This window comes from Tamandua tetradactyla, chromosome 2 (assembly GCF_023851605.1).
Source record: "Tamandua tetradactyla isolate mTamTet1 chromosome 2, mTamTet1.pri, whole genome shotgun sequence".
Taxonomy (NCBI): Eukaryota; Metazoa; Chordata; class Mammalia; order Pilosa; family Myrmecophagidae; genus Tamandua; species Tamandua tetradactyla.
This window is the reverse complement of record NC_135328.1, coordinates 129,640,131-129,667,734: the sequence shown is the minus strand read 5'-3', so window position 1 is coordinate 129,667,734 and position 27,604 is coordinate 129,640,131. Positions and strand designations below refer to the sequence as shown.

General features: G+C 46.3%; 1 protein-coding gene across 1 annotated transcript in view; it reads left to right on the top strand.

Moving 5' to 3' along the window:
- Positions 1-27,604, top strand: part of CACNA1B (calcium voltage-gated channel subunit alpha1 B) — a 221,428-nt gene that overhangs the window by 172,741 nt on the left and 21,083 nt on the right. Inside the window, exons 36-41 of the mRNA XM_077148869.1 lie at positions 1,154-1,281; positions 6,355-6,451; positions 8,675-8,783; positions 19,812-19,919; positions 20,634-20,746; positions 21,769-21,896. Of these exons, the coding sequence (XP_077004984.1) occupies positions 1,154-1,281; positions 6,355-6,451; positions 8,675-8,783; positions 19,812-19,919; positions 20,634-20,746; positions 21,769-21,896 (683 nt within the window). The remainder of the gene's footprint in view (positions 1-1,153; positions 1,282-6,354; positions 6,452-8,674; positions 8,784-19,811; positions 19,920-20,633; positions 20,747-21,768; positions 21,897-27,604) is intronic.

Below are 27,604 nucleotides of genomic sequence, written 5' to 3'. Positions count from 1 at the left end.
TTCCATAGCTGAGGAGAGGGGGTTGGTAGATGACAAGGGCATTATGGAGCAGGTGACTTTTCAAAGAGGTTGGAGAGGGGACATCAGTGTTGAGCCAGGCTGAGAAGATGCAGAGAACATTCAGGTATGATGAAGATGTAGGGATTTCTGCTGACATTGGGTTGTGAATTTTGGAGGACACAGAAGGGTGGTCAGTGAGACAGATGAGCTTGACTGTAGGTGGGAGAAGTACAGAGCTTTGTTAGAAAGCAAGGAAAGGATTTGCACATTGGGATCACCCCCTGAGCCACCGAAGATCCATAGGCAGCAGGGAGGCCCTCTGGAAGAAGGTAAGGCCAGCATGCAGTTGGCCACGTTGTCTAGGCCACAGCACCCAGGGGCTAGCAATCCCTGGACATGGCCAGAACGAATTGGGGAAAATCCCCATGCTTAGTCTTTCCTCTTCCCCACAGAAGTGGGTGTTGGGTGGCCACTGTCCTTTGTATCTTCTTCCCCTGGAAGTGTTGTCCCTGCTCCCAGCTGACGCTGGCCACGACTAAAACAGAGAAGGTATGAGGCTGGCAGCACTGTCCCCAGGCGCCCCTCATAGAGTGTGCTGCTGTCTTACACAGCCCTTGGGCCAGGCTGCTCTGAGTGTAGTAGTGTGAGGAGAAAGCGAAACTGTGATGAGGGGTGGCTGGGCTAAGGTTGAGGTTTGGTTATGATCAGAATAGAGGGGAACCGACGAAGTAGTTAGAGGTGAGGCTGTGACAGCCTGCCAGCAACGCTGGGGCCAGGCCCTGGAAACAGTTGAAGCATCGAGACTACCACTGATGTTGGCACAGAGGAGAAGCAGGGGCTTAGCAGGATTGGCTTTCTTCACTTCCGGGATGGTCAGCCTGTGCTGAGGCCCCATGCTGCCTACCTCTCAAGCTCGGAGCTGCTTGCTGCAAAGCCTTCCTTAAAGGCTGGTCTGAGGGAAAGAGGACAAGGATCCCAGGGTTGGGCAAAGCCTGCCCTGGCGGGGGGTGTGGGGTTTGCAGGGGAGGGGAGGGGGATGGGCTGGTGGCACGCCCCACAGAACAGCCTCCAGCGCAGCACTGCCTGCCCCTCCCTATGCCCGTGCGCTCTGGCCAGGCCCCTCTCCATGTCCCCTCTCTAATCCTGCCTGCAGATGTTGAACCTCTTTGTGGCCGTCATCATGGACAATTTTGAGTACCTCACGCGGGACTCTTCCATCCTAGGGCCTCACCACCTGGACGAGTTCATCCGCGTCTGGGCTGAATATGACCCGGCCGCGTGGTAAGTGGCCCCGTGTCCTCGGCGGCCATGCCCACCTCGCAGGAGAGGGTGTGGGGCAGGAGGAGGCCCGCTTTCCTGGTCCCATCATCCTCGCGAGCTCAGGGCGTCATGGGAAAAAGCAGTCGGAGCCTTAAGAAGTTCTCCCATAGGGACTGGTGGTCTCCTGCTGCCTGCTCCCCTCCGTCTTGGAGAGTCTGGCATGCTGCCATTGGTGGACCCCCCTGCGACTGCACAAGCTTGGGGCTGAGAGCCTTCGCTTGTGGGTGAAAGGGGGTTCGTTTCTACACACAACAAGGGTCTCAAAAAGGGGTGGTGTGGCTTGGGAGGGACAGGTGAGGCCGCCTTCTGGGAGACTCCTACACACCCACAGCTGAGCGTGCCCTCAGGAAGATGCTAGCAACACGCATGGGCACTGCCTGTCCACTGTCCGTCCACTCCCTCCTCATTTATTCATTCCCTCCCTCCGTCATTCACCAAGCAGTGTTTGCTGAGGGCTCTGCGCAAGGCAGTACCAGGAATGGAGGTGGCTAAAAATCTGGCTCTGGAGTGAGACCATAGAGCCCCATCGCCAGTGAGGGTGCGAGTGAATGAGTGGGTGTGTGAGTGCGCAGTGAGGCTGGCACTCCCCGAAGACGCGGAGCCACATGTAGCGTGGCCCGTGCCCTCCTCTCCCAGGCCCTGGCTGCTGCCCTCACCCCTCGCATGGCCCCATCTCCCATACTCCCTGTTGTGGAAGGGCCTGCAGGAGACAGTCAGGGGAGGGGCTCCGTGCCTTTGCTGACAGCCCTGAGCCTGGATGCAGCCTTTTGCCCAGTCCTAGGGTCTCACAGGTGCTGCTGCATCTCTCTGCATGGAAAGTCAGCAGGGGTGGTATGTGGAGCTCTTTGACCCCCAGGGCCCAGAGGACCTGGGAGCTTGTCTGGGCTGTGGAACGAGGCTCCCTCATCCTTCTCATCAGCTCCCCAGAGGGCCCAGAGGAAAGGGGTGCGAGGCCCTACCCATCTGTACAACTCCTGGGGCACATGCAGCATCAGGGCCTCTGACAGGAGCCCTAGACTCTCCCAGCCTACAGTTTCTCCATTGTGTTTTCCACATTATTTGCAGGCCAAGCTTGGCTGTTATTATATCTCATGGTTTGCCCAGCTGTTCTCCCGGTCCTTTGTGTGCTGACAGTCACACATTTCCCTTGCAATGTCCAGAACATCTGCCAGGTCTCTCCTCAGCTCGGAGGGCAGGACTTGTCGGGCAATGGGCAGGATTTGGTGAATTCTAGGCAGCCATCCTGACTCTGGGATCTGAAGTAGCCTTCTGAAACATTTTTCTGAAGGAGCTCATGTTGCAGAGAACTACAGAGGCTTTGTAGACTATCGTTTGGTCTAACGGGCAAATGTAGGTCATGCCATGCAGAGACAGATGCAGCCCCTGAACATTGGTGTTCCCAGGTCTTCTGAAGCTCCCTCATGCAAGAGCAGAAGGAGGAGATGCAGGAAATGGAATCAGCTTTGTGGATGTGGAGAGGGAGGGTGCAGATTGTTTTCCAAATTCCAGAGCTTTAGAAGCAGGAACCCTGGCAGGCAGAGGCCATTGGCAACATGATGCAGAAAGAGCTTATTGAAGAGTAAAATACAAACTATAAACCTCGCCCAAGAGGAGACCTACAGGCTAACAGTCAGGAACCACAGCCCACGCTCCCACACGAACTCACTGCTCCCACATTTGGCCCAGGCAGAAAACACAGCCTCTCTCCACACAGGTTGGGTGAGGGTTTCCTGCAGAGATGGCACAGCATCCCTGGTTTTGGTGCTGCCTCCTTGAAGGCCAGGTGTGCCTTGAAACTTTAAGTAGCTTCCACGGTGGGTGCAGTTATCTTTATTGCCCAGGTGATTACTTGGATCTGTCCCTCTTCTTTAGGAAAAATTTTGAAATCACAAAACTTTGTGAAATTTCCAAAGCCTCCATGCATGTATGCACATGCGTGTACATCATGTGTGGATGCACATATGTACTGCATATGTATACACACATGTGGGCTGCAAGTGTGCATGTGTATGGAGTGTGTGCAAGTGCATGTGTGGGTGTGTATCTGTTATGTGTGCATGTCTGTTGTACATGTGTGCACATATAAGCATGTGTACATACACAGGCATGTGTGCACATATGTGTGCATTGTATATGTGTATCCATAGTCAGTGCATATGCACATGCATTTGTGAGTGATGTGAGTGCGTGCCAGCTTTGTGCATGCACATGTCTGCAGTGTGCATATGTAGTGCATGTATGTGTACATACTTGTATGCAAGGGTGTGCATGAGTGTGTGCACATGTGCATGCATACATGTGTTCATGGGTGTGTGCATGTGTGTGCAGGGATTAGAAAGAAGATTTTGAGTTGCTGCTCTCTGTTCCATCCCCCCGCCTCCCTTTTGCTGCCTCGGTGTGTTGTGAAGTGTGATGTGTGGTACCTGGAAAGGAGTCAGAGTAGCAGTCACACCTGCTTTGAGCAAACTCCGTGCACACTTTCATGTTCACCCATCCATCCAGTCCCCATTTCCTGAGCAGCTATGGTGTGCTGGGGGCTGGGACTCAAAGTGTTCTCGGCTGAGCCCAGGCCAGGGGCGGTAGGGGTGGCAGGGGCCCCTGGTTCTGAGCCAGGGCCTGTGGAGGGAGAGGCCACACCCAGCTGGCCTCCAGGGGTGTAGCCTTTGGGCCCCAGAGAAAGGCGACGGGCCCTGAGGCACCATGTCTGGCTGGAGAGTAGAAGCATTTCAGAGAGGCTGCAAAGGAAAGCAGGACAGTTGAGAAGGGCCTTGAAATTGGGTAAAACAGGAATTTAGTTTTTAGGCAGTGGGGAGAATTGGGTAGTTTTGGACTCAGGGAGTGGCAGCATCAGACCTATGATTTCATCTGGTGGCATCTGGTGGGCTCAGTTGGCACCAGGATGACAGGTGCCAAGGAGAAGGCTTGAGCTGGGGCAGGGGCTGTTGTGGGGCTCAGAGCACTCACAGCGCACTCAGCCCCTCGTGCATTAGCAAGTGCCTGGGGTTCGTGGGTAAAATGGGGCTCCCTTTTCCTCCCCTCATTCTCAGAGTAGATTCAGCCTGATTTGGCACTGATTGGAGTGAGGAGCCCAGGGTGCAAGTGCAGTAGCCCTGGGATGGGGGTGGGAGAGGAAGGTCCTTGGCCAGGCTGGTGGGCCTAGAGTGGGATGGGGTTTGGGGTAACGGGACCAAGTGGAACAGGCATCTGGGCCGGCCACAGTACTCGAGAGCACTTGTGCAGTCAGGGAGGGGCCCTGAGTGCAGCAGCAACCATGCAGCCCAGAGGGGTCCAGATGAGGGGCTGGGTGGGTACCAGAAAGGTCTGGGGGAGGCGGTGAGTGGAGGCCAGAGGTGCCTCTGAGTCCCACCTGGGCACGCCTGCCTCCTGCCTGCTCCAGGAGTCTCCCCAGCGCCTCCCGAGTGCCCTGACTCTGTCCCTCCGCAGGGTGGCCAACCCTAGCCTGCACCCCAACTGCACAAAGCCCAACTTCCCACCGCAGGCGGGGTGGGCGGGCGGGCTCCCTCGTGCCTCTGTGGCCGTAACCTCTGACGTTTCCTTTCCAGTTGCCGCGTTCATTATAAGGATTTGTACAGTTTGTTGCGTTGTATTGCGCCACCCGTTGGCTTAGGGACGAGCTGCCCTCGTAGGTTGGCCTACAAGGTTTGCAACTTCAGAGCCTCCATCCAACATACTCTTCCCTGCCCGAGGCGCAGGCACGGCACATGCGCCCCGCGCCCTGCCTGCCTGGCCCGGTCGGGACTGATGCCACCTCGCCTCTCCCCCGCCCCCTCAGCCTCTGTGACGCTTTGGGCTCCCCGTCTCCTCCCCCCTCCTGCAGCTGGCTGGGGACAGGCAGCCTTATGAGACAGTGCACAGGACAGCCTTCTGGGCTGGCTGTGGGGCGAGGCCAGCCTGCCCCAAAGAGCAGTGTCTCCCCCTGCTGTCCTTCTGGGCCACGCTTTACGGACCAGGCCAGAGGCATCCCCAGAGTTGGGGAGCAGGGGTAGCCACCTGCCCCATCCAGAGGACCAGCTCCGGGCACTCCTGGGCAAGGCCACGGCGGCCCCCTGCCAGGAGAGACTGCCCTTTTCTCTCTGCACTCTGGCCATGACTCTGTCCCCCAGGCCCACAGGGCAGGTCTCCCGGGGGTGCAGGGACAGGAGCCAGGCCTGGCGGCCTCTGTGCTTCAGAAAGACTTGGCCATCGGAGGAGACGCCCCGAGTCCAGAGGTTGCTGGAACCTGGGCCCCACGCCTGGCACTGCCTCAGGGGGCACGAGTGGGCATCAGGCCACGTCCTGGCAGGCTGCCCGCCCACTCTGATCCCGTGTCCTGCCCTGGGCCCTGCCTCTGGGCATCTCTGGGCCAGGGTGAGGACCTGCCCATGATGAGTTTGGCCCTGGAGTCTCAGGGCTCCCTTCAGGACAGTGTGGCTCCCCTCTAGTTTTCTGCTTTGCTTTGGATTTCTCTCCGTCTTTTTAGCCTCTAGGCTAATTTGGAAGCAAATCTTGACCATGAAAGAAAGCTGATGTTTCTTCTGTGATTCTCCAAGCCCCAGCCCCACCTGTCACATAACTCTGTCTACCAGCTCTCCCTGGCATGGTGAAAACAGCTGTTTTCTGATTTGGCACAATCTGTGGTTTCATAAAAGTAAAATAAGAAATTAACAACCCAAAGCCAGCCCCACGCAGCCCTTCCTCACCCCTTCCATGTTCATTAGCTTAGACACCAACCATCCCACCCACTGCCCTGCCGGGGGGCTGGAGCGTGGAGGTGAGATTCTGGGGTCTCTCCGTCAACTCCAGGAAGAGGAGGGAGGGGGTGGGTGGGCGGAGAGGGTGCCACGGTGGGGACAAAAGTAAAGCAGAGGAATCCCTCATCTTACTTATTTTTATTTTGGACATTTGGTCGGATGTTTTTGATTAACTGGATCTGTTTTCTTGTCTGCTTCCTCCCCCATCTCCCTGTCCCCCCCCCACCCCCGGCTCCTTCCGTGGACCGCATGTGTGCTCCGCCTCTCGGGGATGGGTTTCCAGTGGGCGCATCAGTTACAGTGACATGTTTGAGATGCTGAAACACATGTCCCCACCTCTGGGCCTGGGGAAGAAATGCCCTGCTCGAGTTGCATATAAGGTAGACGCCGTCCCCTCTGCCCACCCCGGGAGGCTGCTAGGGCTGGGTTTGGTGCTGGGGTCCTTCTGGCTCTCTGTCTTCTCCTTAGATGTGCCAGCCCAGCCCTCAGGGATGTCCTGTAGTTCGTGGTCTGTCTGTCTGTCCATCTGCCTCTCTGGCCGTCTGCGCCTGGCTGGGTGACTGTTTTTACTCTGCTCCTCCATCTCTGTTTCCTTCCCAAACAGAGGGACATGGCTGTAGTGACACGGTACCCCTGGGCTGCCTCTCTGAGAGCCCACACTGCCTTCTGCCCTCCCCTTCCCTAGACGTTGCAGTCCACATCACGTGAGGCTGCCCTCAGCGGGTCCTCACCCAGGCCAAGCTTCCTGGAACACGCGGCAGGACCTATCCCAGGCTGCAGACCCTGCTGGGGGTGGGGGAGCTGTCTCCCAGCCTCGGAGTGCAGAAAAGGGGGTTAAGAAAGAAGCAGGGGCAAAGGGGCAGTGCCTGCTGTCACATCTGGACCCTCAGAGCCACTGTGCAGTGGGGCAGCCTCAGGCAGGGGGAGGAGCTGCAGGCAGCCGAGGGATAAGGAGGGGTGACTGAGGACCCTTCCAGGGCTTACTCCTTGAAGGACGGCAGGTACCAGGGCCCCAGCCCCAAGACTGCTCCCACCCTGTCCTGGCCGCCCTCCGTCACCATCCCTTCCAGCCACCCCAAGCTCACCAGGCCCCACTCTGAGGCCTCTAACACACTCATGTCAGGTCTCCCCTCAGTCCCTCCACTGATGCATGTGTGCTGTGCCTGCCTGAGGCCCTGCATGCCAAGCCGTGCCCCAAAGAAGAGAGCTCTGTCCATACAGGCACCAGGGGTAGGGCAAGCGCAGGCTGCAGTGGGGAGTGGGGACTGAGGCTCCTTCTCAGCTGGGCACCAGGAGGCAGGGTGGGGGTGGATGGCTTAGCAACTGGAGAAGGCCCAGATGCTCAAAGGGAGGTCCCTCTGCCTCTCCAGAGCATCCTGGCCCTTGGGGTCTGGGGTGGGCCATGGGAGCCCCAGTGTGGCCCTGGCGTGCCCTGGACGGAGTTCTCCTCTCTGGAGTGGAAGGTCATCGACTTGCTCTTCCTCTTCCCTTCTGCACGCCATCTTCCTGGCAGAGCAGTGCCCCTGCCTCAGCACAGCGCTGGGCTCCGGGGCCAGACTCTCCTGCACGTCACACAGGAGGCCCATGAGGTCCTGGAGCCTGGGACTGGCCTTGCCAAGTGGACCTTTGCCAGCATTCCAGTGGGGGCAAGTTCTGGGCCCCGATTTGTGCAGGTGTCTCCCTAACCCGCCAGTAGGCTGAGGACTCAGGCTGTGGATCAGTATGTGGGGGCAGGGCCACATGGCCTCCTTGGAGGAGCTGAGGGGGCTGCCCTGTCTCAGGGAGCATTGTCCTGTGTCCCAGAGAGCAGGTGCAGGCTTGGGAGAGAGTCTTTCCCAACACACTGGGGACACCACTTTACCCTGGTGTCCTCTTGGTTCCTGGAGAAGTCACTGCCAGAGTCACACTGTATCCTGGTTCCAGGCTGCTGCCTATTGCCTGAAGGTCACAGGGCACGTGCTGGCTCCAGCTATTCTGTCTCTGAAAACCACAGCGAGGTCATCTCAGGGGAAATGGGGAAGCAGAACTGCAGGGCACCCCCAGATCTGGCTGGAGAACTTGTTTCCCTCTTGGCCCCATGCAGCTTGTTGACTGCTTGGAACAGAAGCCCAGGTTCTGGGCCTCCCCTCCGTCTAGCCAGGACACGCACTGCTGCTAAGAGCCCCAGGGCAGAAGTCTTCCTGGAACTGAGTTGAAGCCAGCTTGTCACCTTCAAGGCCTTACTAGAGATGGCCTTGTGGTCACCCTACCCCCATCATGGGTGGGCCCCTGCCACCTAGGTCCCACCTGCATTGGCCACACAGCCCCGCCTCAGCCAGCGGCAGTGCAGAGAGGTCCCTGGCTGGAGCCAGCCCATTCCTCAGGAGGCAGCAAGCTTACAGCCCTTCCCTGGGATTTCCTGTTTCTGTAGGCAGGAGAGTCCTCAGCTCAGATGAGGGTGAGTCCAAATGCTGGCAAAACTCCAGCCTGGCCCCAGCCCAGGCACCTGCAGGGACCACCCCTGGGACTCAGCCCCCACTTCTGGGGACCCCAACACTGCTTGATCATGTGTGTGGAGATGTGGCTGCAAAGCTGGGCCCTGACCCGCCCCTCTCCTTCCCCAGCGCCTGGTTCGCATGAACATGCCCATTTCCACCGAGGACATGACGGTCCACTTCACGTCCACACTGATGGCCCTGATCCGCACTGCCCTGGAGATCAAGCTGGCTCCAGGTGAGCAGGACGCGTGGTGGCACTGGGGCCGTGGATGCCGCCACAGGGGCCGCGAGACCAGGAGGGGACACCCCAGCTGGGAGGTGGGGTCTGAGGATACTGGTGCCCACTTGGGCCAGGCCCTGCCCCATACTTCTCTGTGGCAACCTTGTCCTCTGAGCACTGCCCTGTGGGTTAGCACTGCACATGGGTGGAGTTGGAGAGAGGAGTGAAGTCACACAGCCTGCCCATTGTTGCCCAGAGTGGGTGAGTGGTGAGGCAGGATGCAGATGAGTGCAGGCTGGCCAGCTTCACCATAGCTGCCGTCCCTCCGGCCATCCCAGCCTATGAGCCAGCAAGCCCTCTGCTACTCCCCATCCTACTGTCTTCAGGTGTGGCCTGCGTGAGGGCTAGGAGAGGATGAGCTCCCCTCTCCCCCCGATCTGTTCTGTGCTTCCTGCTTTGCAGAGAAAATCAGGCTCTCCTACCCTGCCTCACATCCTTGCACCTGTGCTCTAAGCTCTACCTTTTCCCTTTTATGGCCTCATCACAGCCACCCCACGGCTCCTGCTCCAAGGCTCCGCTCCAGCACTCTCAATTCTTCTCTGCCCATCTATACACGTGCTGTGACTGAATGTCCTTCTTGGACCCTTCTGGTACCATCCCTAGTTTTCCTCCTTCCTTCACAATAGCCGTCTCTTTGAGAGGTTCATCTATATTGTCTCAAACTTATCTTTTCCCAGTCTCTCTTGAATCTGCTTCAATTAGATTCTCAGCTCAACACTTTGCTGAAATTGCCATTTTAAGATCACCAATTGCATTCACATTCTTAAACCAGTGGCCAGTTCTCAGTCATCTTACTTGACTTATCTGCAGCCTTTCTCTCAAGTGATCATCCCTTGCTTTTTTTTTTTTCTTTTGGCTTTTGAAAGGGGAATTTAATAAGTTACAAGTTTACAGTCTATGTCTAAAAAATGTCTAAATTAAGGCACCATTAAAAGGTTACCTTGACTTAAGAAAGACTGATGCCGTCCAGAACACCTGTCAGCTGGGAAAGTCACGTGGCTGGCATCTCCTGGTTCCTTGCTCCTTGGTTCCATTGCTTTCAGCCTAGGTTTCTGTGGAGGTTCCTCCCTTTGCTTCCCCAGGGCTGGGTTTCATTCTTGGCTTCCCTTGGCTCTCTCCAGGTTCTGGGTTGTTTAACATCTCGTATCCCTTGCTTTTTGAAACTTTCTTATTTCTCTTACCTCCCAATCTCTGAGTGTGCGTGTATCTTCACTTTTCTCCTTAGAATCTATACTCACTCTTTTGTTATTACATCTGTTCTCCTGGCTTTAATACCGTGGATTCTAATTTTACGTCTTTAGATATTTATATATTTAAAGATAATCTAAATCTATCACCTCTCCCCTGAACTCCAGACCCATGTACCCAACAAGTTATTCAGCATCTTCAGATGGAGGTCCGTTAAGCATTCCAAAGTTTACTTGCCCACTTTGAGCACCTGGTATTTCTACAGTCTTCCCCATCTCTATAAATGGAAACTCCATTCTTACAGTTGCTCAACTCCAAAACTTTAGAGTTATCCTCATCTCCTTGTTTTATTCCTCACCCCATTTATGATGCCTATTTGATCTCTTCTCAGATCTTCCTGACTCCACCTTCAGAATATACCCAGGATATGGTCACTCTTTCTCCAGTGGTACCTCCCTCTTTTTTTGTTTGCTCTTTTTTTTTAAACAATAGAAATTTATTGTCTCACAGTTCTGGAGCCTAGAAGTCTGAAATCAAGGTGCTGGAGGGCCAGGTTTCCTCTGAAGTCTATGGGGAAGAATCTGTTCCCTGCTGGAAGTCCGTGCATTCTTTGTTTAAGTTGTCACGTGGTGCTCTCCCCTATCTCTCTATCTGGATCCAAATTTCCTCTTTATTTAAGGACACTAACCATATTGGATTGGGATCCACCATACACTACTGTGACCTCATTTTAACTTGGCAATTCCATTTGTAATGACCCTGTTTCCAATTAAGGTCACATTCTGAGGTAGAAGGGACCTTAATATGTCTCTTCTGGGTGCACATGTCCATAACATACCCAGAAAGAAGAGAATCAGGAATGGGTCTCAAATTATATTTCTCTTTCTATTCCACATATAAAAGAATCTGCCAACAACGGAGAAGGATGATATTACTCTTTCTGTTTCTCCTTCTCCCAGCACATTTCTCCTTGTTAGACTGTAAAACATAGAGATTAAAAAGTTAGTCTATGGACCAAGATTGGCTAGGTTAAACACTGACTCTCCCCTTGCCAGCTGCTAGATCGTGGATGAATCACTCTCTCCTTACTTCAGTGCCTTTACCCAGCACTGTTGACTCGTGACTGGATGGTGGCAGTAGCTTCTGTCTGGTCTGCTTCTGCTTTTGCCCCTCCAGTTTACCTTAAATACAACTGCTGGGATGATCTTATTGAAAATCAGATTAAAATTAGTGAAGCACAAAATGGTAGAGTAGAGAATTCTACAGATTGTTCCCTCCATGAGAAAAATGAACAAGCTGAGAAGAGAAAGTAGAATTAACTAGATGGTAACCCTAGAACCAGATTGGCCACCTAGAGCAACTGTGGGATAGCCAGATGAAGTGAGAGGCTGCTGAGAGTTCGGCTTTAGTGAGTGAAAGGATGAATAAGTAACCAGCCCCCATTGCTCATCCCCATGGCAGTGGCTGCAAAAATGCAGGAGAGGTTCCCAGAGCACCTGTCTTGGACCAGGGCAGCTGAGTAAACTTCATGCTCCAAATTGAGGTTGAGGGTCAAGTTCAGTCTGGGGGATCCCTCAGAGACCAGTGCAGAAACTGGCCCCAGTCTCAGCCCTCCCACCAGCACCCCTTCAGACATAAGGGACCAGTGCACCATCTTTGGCTGCTTTTGTTCCTTCCATGTGTGAGCATTTCCTTGCCTGGAAGATTTCTGAGGACCCAGTGCAGATACTAGGTTTGGTTTTGGCCTTATTGGCAGCAGCATCTAGGCTTACATAAGCATACTAGTACATAAAGAGCCAGCACATGTTTTATTTCTCTCTTTTTGGTTGATTGGGTTTTTTCTTTCTTTTTTGTATCTTTTGTTCTGGTGGATCCCTGAGAGTTAAACACCAAATGCTGGCCTAGGTTTTGGCCTTAACAGCAGCAGCAGCTTCTGGTTTCCCACTGACACATAGTGAGAGACTTGGAGAGGGAGTGCGCAGTTTTTAAAAAAAATTCTTTTGGTTTTTTTTTTTGTGTGTGGATGTTTTGTATGCTTGTTAGTGGTTTTTTCCTCTTTTCCTCTCTTTCTCTCTTTTCCTTTTTTCTTTTATTTTCTTCTTGGTATGGAAGATTAAGGATTGGGAGAACAAGATTCCCAGAATGACCCAACAGAATGTCCAGTTCTTAACAAAAAATCTCAAAACATACAAGGAGACTGGAAAGCATGGCCCAATCATAGGAAAAAATGAATTAGATGGAAAACATTTTGAAAGAAGTTCAGTCCCTGGAATTACGAATTAAAGATCCTAGAACAACTCTCTCAATGACAAATGAACTAAAGGAATACTGAACAAATGATCAAAAGAAATCAGGAAAACAACATATGAACAAAATGAGAACTTTAATAATGAGATAGAAATGATAACGAAGAACCCAATGAAAATACTGGAACTTAAAAGTATACTACTTGAAAAGAAAATTTTAATAGAGGTGTTCAACAGCATATTGGAGGAGGCAGAAGAAGGGATTAGTGAGCTTAAAGATAAGAGAACTGAAATAGTTCAGTTTGAAGACCAGAAAAAAGAGCCTGAGTAACCTTTGAGACACCATCAAACATACCTGTATTTTCAACATAGAAGTCCTAGAAGGAGAAAAGAGAGACAAAGGGCTAGAAAAAATATTAAAAGAAATATGACTGAAAACTTTCCAAATCTGATGAGTTATGAATATACAAATCCAAAATGTTCAACAAATACCAAGCAGATGAATCCAAAGAGATCTACACTAAGACATAACAAAAATATCACATATCAAGGAGAAAGATAGACTCTTAAAAACAGCAAAAGGAAAACGATGTGCCATGTACAAGGGATTCTTAATAAGATTAACATTCAGTTTCTCAATAAAAATTATGGAGGCCAGAAGGCATTGAGATGACATATTTAAAGTGCTGAAAGAAAAAAAAATATTATCCAAGAATAATATACCTGGCAAAGCTATCCATCAAAAATAAAGGAGACCTGTGAGACAATAAAGGGAGCAATACCCTGTGACATGCAAGCCAGCCACAGTGGACATAAGATGGCAACAGTGACTATAGCTTTTGACTTCAGGGCACTACTGTATATCCCCCACAGCTAAATAGTTGAAAACTATAAAGTGTATACCTCATGCTCTCTGGAGAACCCTACCCTCTCCACTTCTGAACACCTCAGTCCTGCATTTTGAGAACCTGTTCTCCCCCCTGCAAAAGAAGTGCCAGGAAAAGTGGAGCAAATCAACACAAATAAACTAAGGCAAAAAAATCACCTTTCAGTGTCTTCACCTTTCTGCTTTGGCTGGTTGTCTCCTTCCCATTAAGAAAATAAGCCTGAAGCATACACTTTGCACATCTACTGCTTGTCTGGTTGTGAGTGAAAATCCAAAGAAAGGCCACTTCAGCTGAGCTATTGACAGTGCTAACACAAGAGTTAATGACCTTCAAAGGTGTTACTATAGACTTCACCAGGAAGGGTGGGCATTGCTAGAGACATCCTAGAGAAAGCTGTTCAGATAAGTGATATAGGAGAATGTCAGTAGTCTGGTTTCAGTAGGATGTCAGGTCTGCAAATCATATGTGTTTTCCCAGTTGGCACGAGAAGACGCAGTGTGGAGAGAAGGAATGGAATTGCTCCAAAACCAGACTCCAGGCAGGAAAATTGCCTATGAAAAGCAAGAAATCATATTAATACAACTTACCTATAGGTATGGCAATTATGACGTCAGGTCATTAGAGATAACTCACTCAAAAGAATTCCTTCAGATGTATTTTTTTGCAAGAAAGTTCCACAGTGACTCCAAATGGATTGATTCCCATGAGAGAGAAACTACATTTAAGCAATCCACTTGGAAAAGTCCTCAGTGACAAGTCATCTATTAATGAACATAAGTAGAGTCACATTAGAAGTAAATCAAATGAATGCCATCAGAGTACTAAAACCTTCATTGAGGGCCACGATGGCTCAGCAGGCAGAGTTCTCGCCTGCCATGCCAGAGGACCTGGGTTCGCTTCTTGGTGCCTGCCCATGAAAAAAAAGGAAAAAAAAAAAAACCTTCATTGAAAGCTCTGTCCACAGACAATACAAAGGGACTCAAACTGGAGGTAAACTATATGAAAGCCTTCTATGTGGGAAAGCATTCATTAGATTTATTGACATCAAGCAACCTTGGAGAACTCACACTGGAGAGAAACCCTATGAATGTAAAAGCCTTCAGTCAGTCTTTGTGATCCTCAAAAACATGAGAGAACTCATACCGGAGAGAAACCCTGTGAATGCCATACATGTGGGAAGGCCGTCAGTCAATCTTCTCATCTTTGACAACATGAAAGAACACACACTAGAGTAAACCATATGTGTGCCATACATGTTGAAAGGTCTTCATTCATTGTCATTTCCTCAGACAACATGGTAGAGCTCACACTGGAGAGAAACCCTATGGATGTCCTCAATGTGGGAAAGCCCTCAGCCAGTTTTCTCATTTTAGATGACATGAAAGAACTCACACTGGAGAGAAACCCTTTGAATGCCATCGTGTGGAAACAACTTCAGTTATTATTCTACACTCAGACAATATGAGGGACCTTGGACTAGGGGAAAACCCCATGAATGTCGTCTATATGGGAAAGCTTTCATTTATAGTTCTGCGCTTAGGTCACATGAGATAATGCCCAGTGGATAGAAGCCATAAGAATGTCATCTATACGGGAACACCTTAATTTTTCTAACCTAAAACAACATGAAATTATTCACACTTGAGAGGAGACCTATGAATGTCATCAGCGTGGGGAAGACTTTAATATTCTGACTGTAGAGGGAATGAGAGAATTCACACTACACATTTGGAATATGAAGAGATTTCAGCCATAGTTTTAACCTTTCAGCACACCAGAGAACACGCATACTGAAGAAAAAAAAACTGTCTGAAATCAGCATGTTGTTGGCTTTAGTCATCAGTACTATTGCAGGTAAAATAAGGAGACACACAGGAAAGAATCCATATGAATGCTGTTAGCAAGGCCCTTTGTGGTTGGTGTGACGATACACCATGTGAGAGAACTCACAGGATACATCTAATAGAAGTGAAAAGTCCAAATCTATGACTATGTAAGCTAGGCAGAGAAATTACACATGAGGAATTCTATGCACTCAATATTGGAGTGCCTTAATTTGTAATTTATGCTTTAAATAAGATTAGTGAACTCCATTGGAATGAATAAAAAAATTAAGGAGAAAGTAGAACATATGGAGACAAACAAAAGCTGAGGAAGTTCATTATCAGTAGTCCTGCCTTATAGGAAATGCTAAAGGGGGTCCTTTAGGTTGAAAGGAAAGGACCCTCGACAATAATTTGAAGCCATATGATGAAATAAAAACCTTTGATGTAGGTAACAATATGGGTAAATCTATATGCCAGTATTATTGCATTTTTTTATTTGTAGTGCTGTGTCTTTTACTTCTGTATGGCTTAAAATTCAAATGCACAGAAAGCGAACATAAACCTTTGTTACTGAATCCTTTGCCTAAGATCAGGAACAAAGCAAGGATGCCTGATGCCACATCACGCTTGAAGTCCTAGCTAGTATAATAAGGCAAGAAAAAAAAGTGATCTGCCTATCGGGAAGGATGATATGAAATTGCCTGTGCTCACAATTGACACGATTATCTATGCAGAAAATCCCAAGAATTCTATTATTTTAACTTTTTTATTGTATAATATAACATATATACAAAGCAAAGGGAAAAAATAGAAATAGTTTTCAAAGCACTCTTCAACAAGTCGTTACCAGACAGACCTCAGAGTTTGTCATGGGCTACCATACCATCATCTTAGATTTTTCCTTCTAGCAGCTCCAGAATTTAAGAGGCTAGAAGGAATAAATATTTTTTTTTATCATCAAAATCGATTTTTTCTTTTTTGTGAAAAATAACATGTACACAAAACAATAAATTTCAAAACACATCACAATGGTTAGTTGTAGAACAGAGTTTGGTATGGGTTACAAGTCTACAATTTTAGGTTTTTACCTAGCTGCTCTAAGATACTGGAGACTAAAAGAAATATCAGTATAATGATTCAGCAATCATATTCGTTTGTTAAACCTATATCCTCTGCATAACTACACCATCTCCTTTGATCTTTCTATCCCACTGTTTAGGGGTATTTGGACTATGGTCATTCTAACTTTTTCATGTTGGAAGAGGCTGTCGATAATAAGGGGTAGGGGGATAAAACTAGATGATGTTCTGGAGAGGCTGGGCCCTCTTGGCGTCAGGACTTATCTGGTCCAGGGTAAGTCATCGGATTCAGGAAGGTTACTCTAGCGCCTGGAAAATTTGTAGAGTCTTATATATTGTCCTAGGTGTTCTTTAGGATTGACTGGAATGGTTTTGGTAGGAGTTTGGCAAGTTATGATAGGTAATGTCTAACTGAATCTTGCACGAGAGTGACCTCTAGAGTAACCTCTTAACTCTATTTGAACTCTCTCAGCCACTGATATGTGATAAGTTACACTTCTGTTCACCCTTTTGGTCAGGATAGCATTGTTGATCCCATGGTGCCAGGGTTGGACTCATTCCTGGGAGTCATCTCCCATGCCATCAGGGAGACTTTCACCCCTGGATATCATGTCCTATGTAGGAGGGAGGACAATTTCACTTGCAGAGTTTGGCCTAGAGAGAGTGAGGCCATTATCGGAGCGACAGCAGAGGTCCTCCAGAAGTAACAGGCATACCTATAGGCAGGCTAAGCTTCTCCACTACCTACATAAGCTTCACAAGAGTAAGCATCAAGATTAAGGGCGTGGCCTATTGATTTGGGTGTCTCTGATGTTTGACACAGTATCAAGAGTTTCCCCCATGGTAAAGTTTAATACTTCCAAATTTTTTCTCCCATCCCTCAAGGGACTTTGCTGATACTTTTTGGTTATCTGCTTAATATATTCTAGGATATTTTCAGCTATTACATTATGCTATACAGGATTAAAGGCCCTCGTTCTTATTCTGGGCTCCCTGTGTTTCAGTTGTTCAAATGAGCTATTCAGACAGGTTAAGTTAGATTATGTACTACAGAAAATTTATGTTTTGGACAAAATAAACCTTCTTCCTTTGGTCTCAAAGAGTATGTGTGTTTCTAAAATATAGACAATATCTTCCTTACCCCTATAAGAAATCTATTTTAAGTGTTTAAAACTAATCAATAGGTATAGGGTTGCATAATTTAAGGTCAATATACAAAAAGCTATGTACTAACAATTAATAATGGAAATTGAAAATTTTTCAATTTCCATTAAAGTGGCACCAAGACCATGAAATGTTTACTTATTGCTGGGTAACTAAAAAAGCTATGCAAGATATATAGGATATAAATTTCAAAACGTTGCTCAGAGGAATCAAAGATCTAAATAGGTTGACTGCTATAGTATGTTCATGGATTGGAATACTCAATATTATTAAGAGATCAGTTCTCCCCATGTTGATCAATAGAGTCAGTGTAATCCCAATCAAAATTCTCACAGTTTTTTTTTTGTATAAATTTACAAGCTCATTCTAAAATTTATTTTTTAAAAGAGAATTTGAATATTCAAAACAATTTTGGAAAAAAGGAAACAAAGTTGAGGAACTCACTCTACATAATTAAAAGACTTACTAGAAAAGCTACATTAATCATAGACATAAATCAATGGACCAGAATACTTATAAATAGATTCCCAATTTATGGTCAGTTGATTAATGACAAAGTTGCAGAGGCAATTAATGGAGGAAATATAATCTTTTCTAGCACAAATGGTGCTGGAAAATTGGCTATCCATATACAAAAAAAAAAAAAAAGAATCTTGACCCATACCTTTCACCATCTAAAAATTAACATGAAATAGATCATAGACCTATATATAAAATATAAAATTATAAAACGTCTAGAAAAAAATACAGGAAAAAAATCTTGGCAATGATGGGTTAGGCAGAGATTTTTTAGAACACAGTATGAATCATAAAAGAAAAATGTTTATAAATTGAACTTTATCAAAATTAAAGACTTGCTTTTCAAAAGACATTTAAGAAAATGAAAAGACAAGTCAAAGACTTGTAGACAGTATTTGAAAAGTACATATGTGATACAAGATTGGTATCCAGAATATGTAAATGGCTCTCACAACTCCGTCATAAGAATGCAAACAACCCAATAAAAATGAGCAAAAGATTTTAATAGATAAATCACCAAAGAAGATATATGAAAGGCAAAAATTAAAAAAAAGACATGCAAAGATGCTCGATATCATTGATCATTAGAGAAATGCAAATCAAACCCACAATAACACTGCAGCTACTCTAATGGCTAAGGTAATTGCTTAAAATGGCAATATTAAGTGCTGGTAAGAATGCAAAGCAACTGGAATTCTTAGGCATTGCTGGTGGGAATGCAAAATGGTACAGCCTCTTGGGAAAACAGTTTGATAGTTTCTTATCATAGAGCCCAGCAATTCCATTCTTACGTACTTATTCAAGAGAAATGAAAGCCTATATCCGCACAAAAACTTGTATACAACTTTTGCAGTGGCTTTTTTCATAATTGCCCCAGACTGTAAACAATACAAATGCCCATCATCTAAGGAATGAATCACCAACTGTGGTAGATTCATATAATGGAACAATAGTGATAAAAAAAAGCAAACTACTAATACATATAACAATATGGAAGAATTTCAAGTGCATCACGCTAAGTGAAAGAAGTAAGAGTCAAAAGGCTACATAATGTATACATTCTGTATGATTCCATTTGTATGAGATACATTCTGTATGATTCCATTTGTATGAGATACTGGAGAAGCAAAACTAAAGAGACAAAAAAGTTCAGTGATTGCCAGGGGTTAAGAGTAGAACTAGAAGACTGAATACAAGGAGGTGTGGAGGGATTTTGGGGGTGATGAAACTGGTGGTGGATACGTGGTATTTACATTTGCCAAAATCCCTAGAGTAGTGTAACCATAGGGTGAATTTTACTGTACATAATTTATACCTTAATAGACCTGGCTTTTAAACGAGACACATCAAATTATTTTATTCCTCTGCTCATAACCCTCGTTTGGCTTCCTGCCTCAGTCTTGGCCCTCTCCCTCTGCCCCACCCCTCACTTCATGCCCCTGACCTCTGCAAGGCCCTGATCTTGACATCCCATCCGGTCCGTCCTCAGGGTCACACACAAAGCCACCTTCCTGATAAGACCTTTTCCAACCACCCTACGCCAAGTTGTAAACCCTCTCAGCACGTTTTACCCTCTTTTCTGCTTTGGTTTTCCTCTCCTTGACACTTTTCACTCTCCAACAAACTTATTTTTAACCTATTCCTGCTTTCTTGTAGCATGAAGTCCAGAAGAGCAGTGTTCTGTTCTTGTTTTTCTGCCCCAGCACCTGATCTTTAGTGGGCACCCACAGACACTGAATGCGTGGGTGATGAATGATTTGTACACTGCCTCATCCCTTGCCCACCCAGTCGCCACCCCTTTGCTAGCACACACATGCAATGCACACACCCACGTGGGCACGCTTGGTATGCGCGTGCACATGCACATTTCACACCACCTTCTCTAGAGGGCTCCCAGCCTGCAGGGCCATGCTTCTGCTCACCACCACTTCCCCCAAGCCCACCCTCCACCCCCACCCCGCCTCACCTTCCTGCCGCACACGTCTCTGCCTGCTCCGGCTCTGCATTTCCCGCAACGGGAGTCGTGGGGTCCTTCTTCACGTCTGTCTCTTCCTTTGCCCTGGTCCTGCCTTAGCCGGGACGAAGCAGCAGCAGTGGGATGCGGAGCTGAGGAAGGAGATCTCCTCAGTGTGGGCCAACCTGCCCCAGAAGACCTTGGACTTGCTGGTGCCACCCCATAAACGTGAGTGTGGGCCAAGAGGTGCCCCTCCCCCAGTCTGTGTCCTGCTCAGAAGCAGAGCAGGGAGGGCTCGGGAGGGGCCAAGGGGGCTGCTCACAGGCCCTTCCTCCTGGGAGAGGTGGGCTGCCCTCCTCGTCCTGGTTGTTCTGACCCACAGGAGAAGGGCCATGGGGGGAAATGTCCGGAGTTGATTCCATTGCGCAGAGGGGAACTGGACTTCCAGTGCGGGGCTCAACTAAAGTTAGAGACACGGGAAAGGACTAGAGATGCTTAAGGGCAAAATTTGACTCCACTTTCTTAGGAGGGAATTGACTAAGTACCTTGGGTGAAGCCGAGGGGTGGGGTGGGGGGAATGAGGGGGCATCAGTGCAGCTGAAGTGAGCCCAGGGTCTCAGCAGCCTGACACTGAACTCCTCATGGAGGAGCCCCGTGGCCTGCCTGAGGGCCCCTTCCATCCCGGGCATTTTCTAGGGTTCCCTGTGCCGGGGCAGTGAGATGGGAGTGGGGGTGTAAGAGGTTGGGAGTTGGGGTGGGGTGGAGGGGACAGGGTCAGAGTGGTAGCAGGGGGTGTAACAGGAGGAGTTAGGAGGGTGGGGGCAGCAGGGGGCATGGGGGAACGGCTTACCTTTCTCCACCCCCACATATGCTGTGCTTTTTCTGTCCCTTTTTCTCCTCCCAACCTGCAATCACTCTGTTCCTTCCCTGTTCTTCTCTCAGCTGATGAGATGACAGTGGGGAAAGTCTATGCAGCACTGATGATATTTGACTTCTACAAACAAAACAAAACCACCAGAGACCAGATTCACCAAGCTCCGGGAGGCCTATCCCAGGTACTGTGATCCCAAGGTTTCCAAGAAGTAACTCCCAGACCTTACGACTCTGAATTCCTCGGGTGGTTGGCAGTGGTGAGAAACCCATGCCCCTTCTGGGAGCAAGTGCAGTGGAAGAAGGAAGATGAGGGATTCTTTCAGGCCCCTGCAGCTCCCAAAGTCTAGAAACCAGTACAGCTTTTCTGTTTACCTTTAGCTGGCTTTCCCTGGATATTGGGAAGCTCATATTCAGGGCCTGAGAACAGAGGCCTCGGCAACATCACTTTTTAAAGTAGTGTGAGAAAGGAGGAAGTTATGAAGAATACTTGGTGAGTGTTGTTTGGGAAGGTAGAATCTGCTTTCCCTGCACCCAAAGAGATCTCAGTTGCTGGGTCCAGACCATGATTTGTTCTGCTCTGACTAGGGACCAGCCCTCCTGATGTCATCCTTCAACGAAAGTGAGCTTCCCGCTCAGCCTTTTTTCCTCTAGTCACCGTGTGGGATAGACCATGTGTCTAGAAGGTTGTCCAGGTGTTCAGAGCTGGAAGGAATTCACAGCCCCTTTCGCATGTCTGAGCAGGCAGCACCCTCCCCCAGTCCTGAAATCTCCCCAGAGTTCAGCTTAACCCAGTGCTCCAGGTAGCCTCTTCCAGTTGGTTCCAGTGGATGGAGAGGTGGGATCTTTGCCCTCCAGTTCTGGCCCAATCCCTTGATTCTGCAGAATGGGAACCAAGGCTCCCCAAAGTAAAAAGCCTTTCCCGAAGTCCCTGGCTGGCAAGACTAGGAGCAGCCCCTTCAAGCCAGCTGCTGCCTGAGCCCTGTCTGCTGGAAGGCATGCCTGTTTAGGGGAGGGGGAGGCAGGAGGCCCATGGATCTGAACTCACAGAGGAGCAAAGGTCTCCACTATTGGGCCTGGGCACAAGTTGACCCCTGTCCTGAGGTGCAGCTGGAGCAGGTGGTCAGGACTCTGTGCTGGTGCCACAGGCATGTGGCCTTGTCCCCCCCACCTCAGAGCATGGCCTATTCCCTCTGCCCCTTTGCAGATGGGCCCTGTGTCCCTGTTCCACCCTCTGAAGTCCACTCTGGAGCAGGCTCAGCCGGCTGTGCTCCGAGGAGCCCGCGTGTTCCTTCGGCAGAAGAGCTCCGCCTCCCTCAGCAATGGCGGGGCCGTGTGAGTATTCTGTGTACACAGTGGGCAGGGCCCTCCCAGATTACACACCCCACCGCACCCCTGGGCACCTCAGCCATGCACGTATTATCTGTGCTGCCAGAAAGCTGATCAAGTTTTGTTTCTGCTCATGGCCTATTTACTGTGGTGAATTTTAAAAGTAATGCCTCGGGTGTATAGGTAGTTCAGTGGTAGAATGCTCTCCTTCCAAGGAGGAGACCCAGGTTTGATTCTCAGACCATGTATCCCCCACCCCACCAAAAAAAAAAAAAAAATATATATATATATATATATATATATATATGTATACATATAAAATAATGCCTTTACTATGAGACAAGGTGCCTCCTCCAAGAATGTTGAAACCAGTGATTTCAGTTTCCATCATTTCCGACTGTTTTCCATTTTGCACACACATAATCTCTTTGCCTCTGCTTGGACCTCAGCCGCTAGTGCCTGCAGACCATAAGACATACCTGTCTTCACCTCAGAGTGCTCACCCCTTTCTCTAAATGGCATGTTGGCGTTCTAACCTCTCGCACTCTTTTAAGACGTTTCCATTTTTGTAGTAATTTCTAAAGCTAGTGTATGATGGAGATTCTGATTAAGACAGTGAGCTCTCTCAAGAAAAGTGGTCAGCTGATTCTGAGTGTGCGTGTGTGTGTGTGTGTTCATGTGCGTGGGGGGGGGCATGTGCTCATTTTGGGGGGGTGGAGGAGCTGCAGTGGTCTTGTCTCTCTTGTTGATCTGAGCCAGGCTTTCAGTTTAGGAAAATGCACTTCACTTATTTCTCTGATTATAGTTTCCACATAAATGAGTCACAACTCTTTCTTGCAAGTAAGGGAATACTCAACCAAATTGGTTTAGGCAATAAGGATGTTTTTTAAAATTGCAATAAAATATACATAATATAGAAATCATTTAACCATTTTTTCCTGGAAATGACAATTTATTAGGAAGCTACAGAAATTAAGGTAGTATGGCATTGTTTGAAGAACAAACAAATAGAGCAATGGAATCCAGAAACATACCTATATAGATATGGGTAATTAATGCATGTGAAAGAAGACACTGAAGTAAAGTGGGAGTGGATTGTATTTTTTTTCTTTTTGTAGATTTTTCATCTAAATCTATTTTTAGTTGTGGTAAAAATATATATAACCTAAAAATCATTTTAAGTGCAAGGATAATACAATGTAACTTTCCCCACTATTTCCAGACTATTTTCATCATCCCAAACCAAAACTCAAGCTAATACGGCAGTAAATACCCATCCTCCCCATCCCTGAGAACCATTGGATTGCTTTCTGCCTCTATGGATTTGTTTATTCTAAGAATTTCATATAAGGGAAATCATATAAGATTTGTCCTTTTGTGCCTGGCTTATTTCGCTCTATTGGTGTCTTCATGATTCACACACATTTTAGCATATGCCAGTGCTTCACTTATTTTTATGGCTGAATAATATTTCATTGCGTGGATGGCCCACATTTTGTTGATCCACTCATCTGTTGATGTATCCTTGGGTTGCTTCCACCCTTTGGCAATTGTGAATGATGCTGCACTGAATCTTATTGTACAGATATCTGTCCAAGTCTCTGTTTTCAATGCTTTAGGGCATATACCTAGGAGTGAAATTGAGGATCATATGGTAATTCTATGCTACTTTCTGAGGAACCACAAAACTTTTCCAAAGTGGCTGCACCATTTTCTATTCCCATCAGTAGTCCACTGGAGTTCCATTTTCACCCCATCCTCTCTTACACTTGTTTTCTGCTTTTTTTATTTTAGTAATAGTCATCCTAGTGGATGTGATGTTTTATCTCTTTGTGGTTTGGATTTACATTAAACTAAAGCTGATGATGTTGAGAATCTTTTCATGTGTCTATTGCCATTTGTACATCTTCTTCAGAGAAATGGGTATTCAAGCTAATTGCCCATCTTTTAAATAGGGGTTCTGCTTTTTGTTGTTGCATTGTAAATGTTCTTTATATATTCTGGATATTAAGCTTTTTGTTGTTGTATTGTAAATCTTCTTTATATATTCTGGATGTTAAGCCCTTATCCAATATTTGGTTTGCAACTACTTTCTCCTATTCTGTCAATTGTCTTTTCATTTTCTGAACCTGTCCTTTGATGCACAAATTTTTAAATTTTGATGAAAACAAATGTTATCTATTGTTTCTTTCGTTGCTCATGGTTTGGGTATCAAATATAAGACTCTATTGCCAGATGTCAAGTCATGAAGATATGCCCCTTTGTTATTATCTAAGACCCTTGTAGTTTTATCTCTTATATTTATATTTTAGATGTTATTGTAAATGAAATTGTTTCCTTTAATTCCTCTTCAGATTTTTCATTACTGGTGTTTAGGAACACAGTTGTTTTTTTTTGCACGTTGACTTCATACCCTGCCACACTGCAGAACTCATTTATCAGTTTTATTGTGAATTCCTTTGGATTTTTTACATATAAGATCATGCTGTCTGAAAATAGAAATAATTTTACTTCTTCACTTCCAATTTGGATTCCTTTTATTTCCTTTTCTTGCCTAATTTTTCTGGCTAAAACTTGTAGTGCATAATTGAATATCAGCATTGAATGCAGGTAGCTTTGTCTTGTTCCTGATCTTAGGAGGGAAGATTTAAATCTGCCATCATTGAGTATGATGTTAACTGTGGGTTTTTTATAAGTGACCTTTTGGTATTGAGGAACCTCCTGTCTTTCCCTAGTTTTCTGAGTGTTTTGTCATGTAAGGTTTCTGAATTTTTTCAAATGCCTTTTCAGTATCTATTGAGCTAATAGTGGGTTTTTTTTTTCCTCTCATTCTATTTATGTGGCGTTATTACATTGATGTATGTTGAACCATCCTTGCATTCCTAGGCTAAATCCCACTTGGTCTGTTATGGTATATAATCCTTCTCATATACTGGTGGATTCAGCGTGCCAGTATTTTATGGAGAATTTCTGAATCTATTTTCATAAAGTATATTGGTCATTGGTCTCTTAATATCTTTTCTTGTGCTGTCTTTATCTGGCTTTGGTGTCAGGGTAAAACTAGCCTCCTAGAATAAGTTAGGAATAATTTACCCCTCTTGTGTTTTCTGAAGAGTTTGAGGATTGGTGTTAGATTTTCTTTCAACATTTGAGAGAATTCAGCACTGAAATCATCCAGTCTTGAACTTTTCTTTGTTGTTTTTTTTTTTAATTGCTGATTTAATCTCTTTTACTTTTTATAAGTCTGTTGAGATTTTCTAGTTCTTCTTTGATCAGTTTAGGTAATCTGTATGTTTTGAAGTATTTGTCTGTTTTATCTAGGTTATCTAATTCATTGGCATATAGTTGTTCATAGTATTCTTATATAATCCTTTTTATTTCTGTAAGGTTGGTTGTAAATATCCCCATTTTCATTTCTGAAATCTGTCATCATTGAATATGATGTTAGCTATGTTGAGTATGATGTTTGTGTCCTCTCGATTTTTTGTCAATTTGGCTAAAGGTTTGTTGATGTTATTGATCTTTTCAGAGAACAAACTGTAGATTTCATTTATTCTCTTTCTTGTTTTTCTGTCACTGTTTTAACTCTGACTTTTGCTGTTTACTTCATTCTGCAGATTTGGGCTTAGTTTTCTATTCTTTTTCTGGTTCCTCTAAGTGTGAATTTTGGTTACTGATTTGTGATCATTCTTCTTTTTAAGGTAGGCATTTACATCTATAAATTTTCCTTTTAGCACACTTTGCTCCATCCTATAAGTTTTGGTATGTTGTGTTTTCATTTTCACTCACTGGTAATTTCCGTTATGAGCTTTTTCTTTGACATATTGGTGGTTTACAGCACGTTGTTTAATTTCCATGTGTGTGTAAATTTTCCCGTTTTCTTTCTGTTATTGAATTCTCATTTCATTACATTGAGTCAGAGAATATATTTTGTATGATTTCAATCTTTTAAAATTCATTAAGATTTTTCTTTGGTGACCTAACATATGGCCTACCGTAGATAATGATGCGTGTGCAGGTGGAGTATCCTATAGATGTCCATTAAGTGTAATTAATTTAGAGTTTTAAGTCCTCTATTTCCCTATTGATCTTCCATTTAGATATTCTATCAATTATTGTAAATAGTGTATTGAAGTTTCTGCTATTATTGTAGAGTTATTTCTCCCTTCAATTCTGTCAATTTTTGCTACATGTATTTTGGATTTCTTGTTACATGTTATTTTAATTTCCTTGTTGCTAAAGCACATATGATACAATGGATTGGCTTACACAATGAGAATTTGTTAGCTTGTGGTGAGACATGGAGAATTTCAGTTCAAGGCATCATCAAGGCAATGCGCTCTTCTTAAAGACTTGTATTTTGGGGGTGGCTGCTGGTGATCCTTGGCCCTTGGTCCTTTGTCACATGGCAGTGCACATGACAGCCTCTCCTGGCCTCTCCCTTCTCTTTCAGGTTCTGTTGACCTTCAGCTTCTGGCTTCTCCCTCTGTGGCTGTCTGTCTGTCTGAATTTCATTCTGCTTATAAAGGACTCCAGGAATAAGATTAAGACCCATCCTGAGTTGGGCCCTGACTTGGGCCACACCTTAACTGAAATGACCTCATCAAAAGGTCCTATTTACAAGGGTTTGCACCCACAGGAATGGATGAACTTTTTTTTTTTAATTAAGAAAAAAAATTTTTTTGAACATAACAATATGCAAACACAGAACATTCTTACCATATGATCATTCCATTCTTGGTATATAATCAATAACTCACAGTATCTTCATATAGTTGTATATTCATCACCGTGATCATTTCTTAGAACATTTGCATCAATCCAGAAAAATAAATTAAAAGAAAAAACAAAAAAATTCATACATGCCACCCCCTCCCCCTCCCCTTCCCCCTCCCCCATCACCAGCATTTCAATCTACTAAATTTAACATTTGTTCCCCTTATTTATTTATTTTTAATCCATATGTTTTACTCATCTGTCCATAAGGTAGATAAAAGGAGCATCAAACACAAGGTTTTCACAATCATAATATAGTGAAAGCTGCATCATTGTACAATCATCTTCAAGAAACATGGCTACTGGAACACAGTTCTACAGTTTCAGGCAGTTCCCTCCAGCCTCTCCATTATACCTTAACTAACAAGGTGATATCTATATAATGTGTAAGAATAACCTCCAGGCTAACCTCTTGACTCTGTTTGAAATCTCTCAGCCACTGACACTTTATTTTGTCTCATTTCTCTCTTCCCCTTTTGGTCAAGAAATTTTTCTCAATTCCTTGATGCTGAGCCCCCAGCTCATTCTAGGATTTCTCTCTCATGTTGCCAGGAAGGTCAACACCCCTGGGAGTCATGTTGCACGTAGAGAAGGGGAGGGCAGTGAGTTTGCCTGTCATGTTGGCTGAAAGAGAGGCCACATCTGAGCAACAAAAGAGGTTCTCTGGGGATTACTCTTAGGCCTAATTTTAAGTAGATTTAGCCTATCCTTTGTGGGGATACATTAATATGAACAAACCCCAAGATAGAGGGCTCAACCTATTAGTTTGGTTGTTCCCACTGCTTGTGAGAATATCAGGAATTCTCCACATGGGAAAGTTGAATTTCCCCCCTTTCTCGCCATTCCCCCAAGTATTTGAACTTTGCAAATACTTCTTTATTCACTGTTCAAATTACTCTGGGATTTATCAGGACACCACTCTGGCCAAACCTACAAAA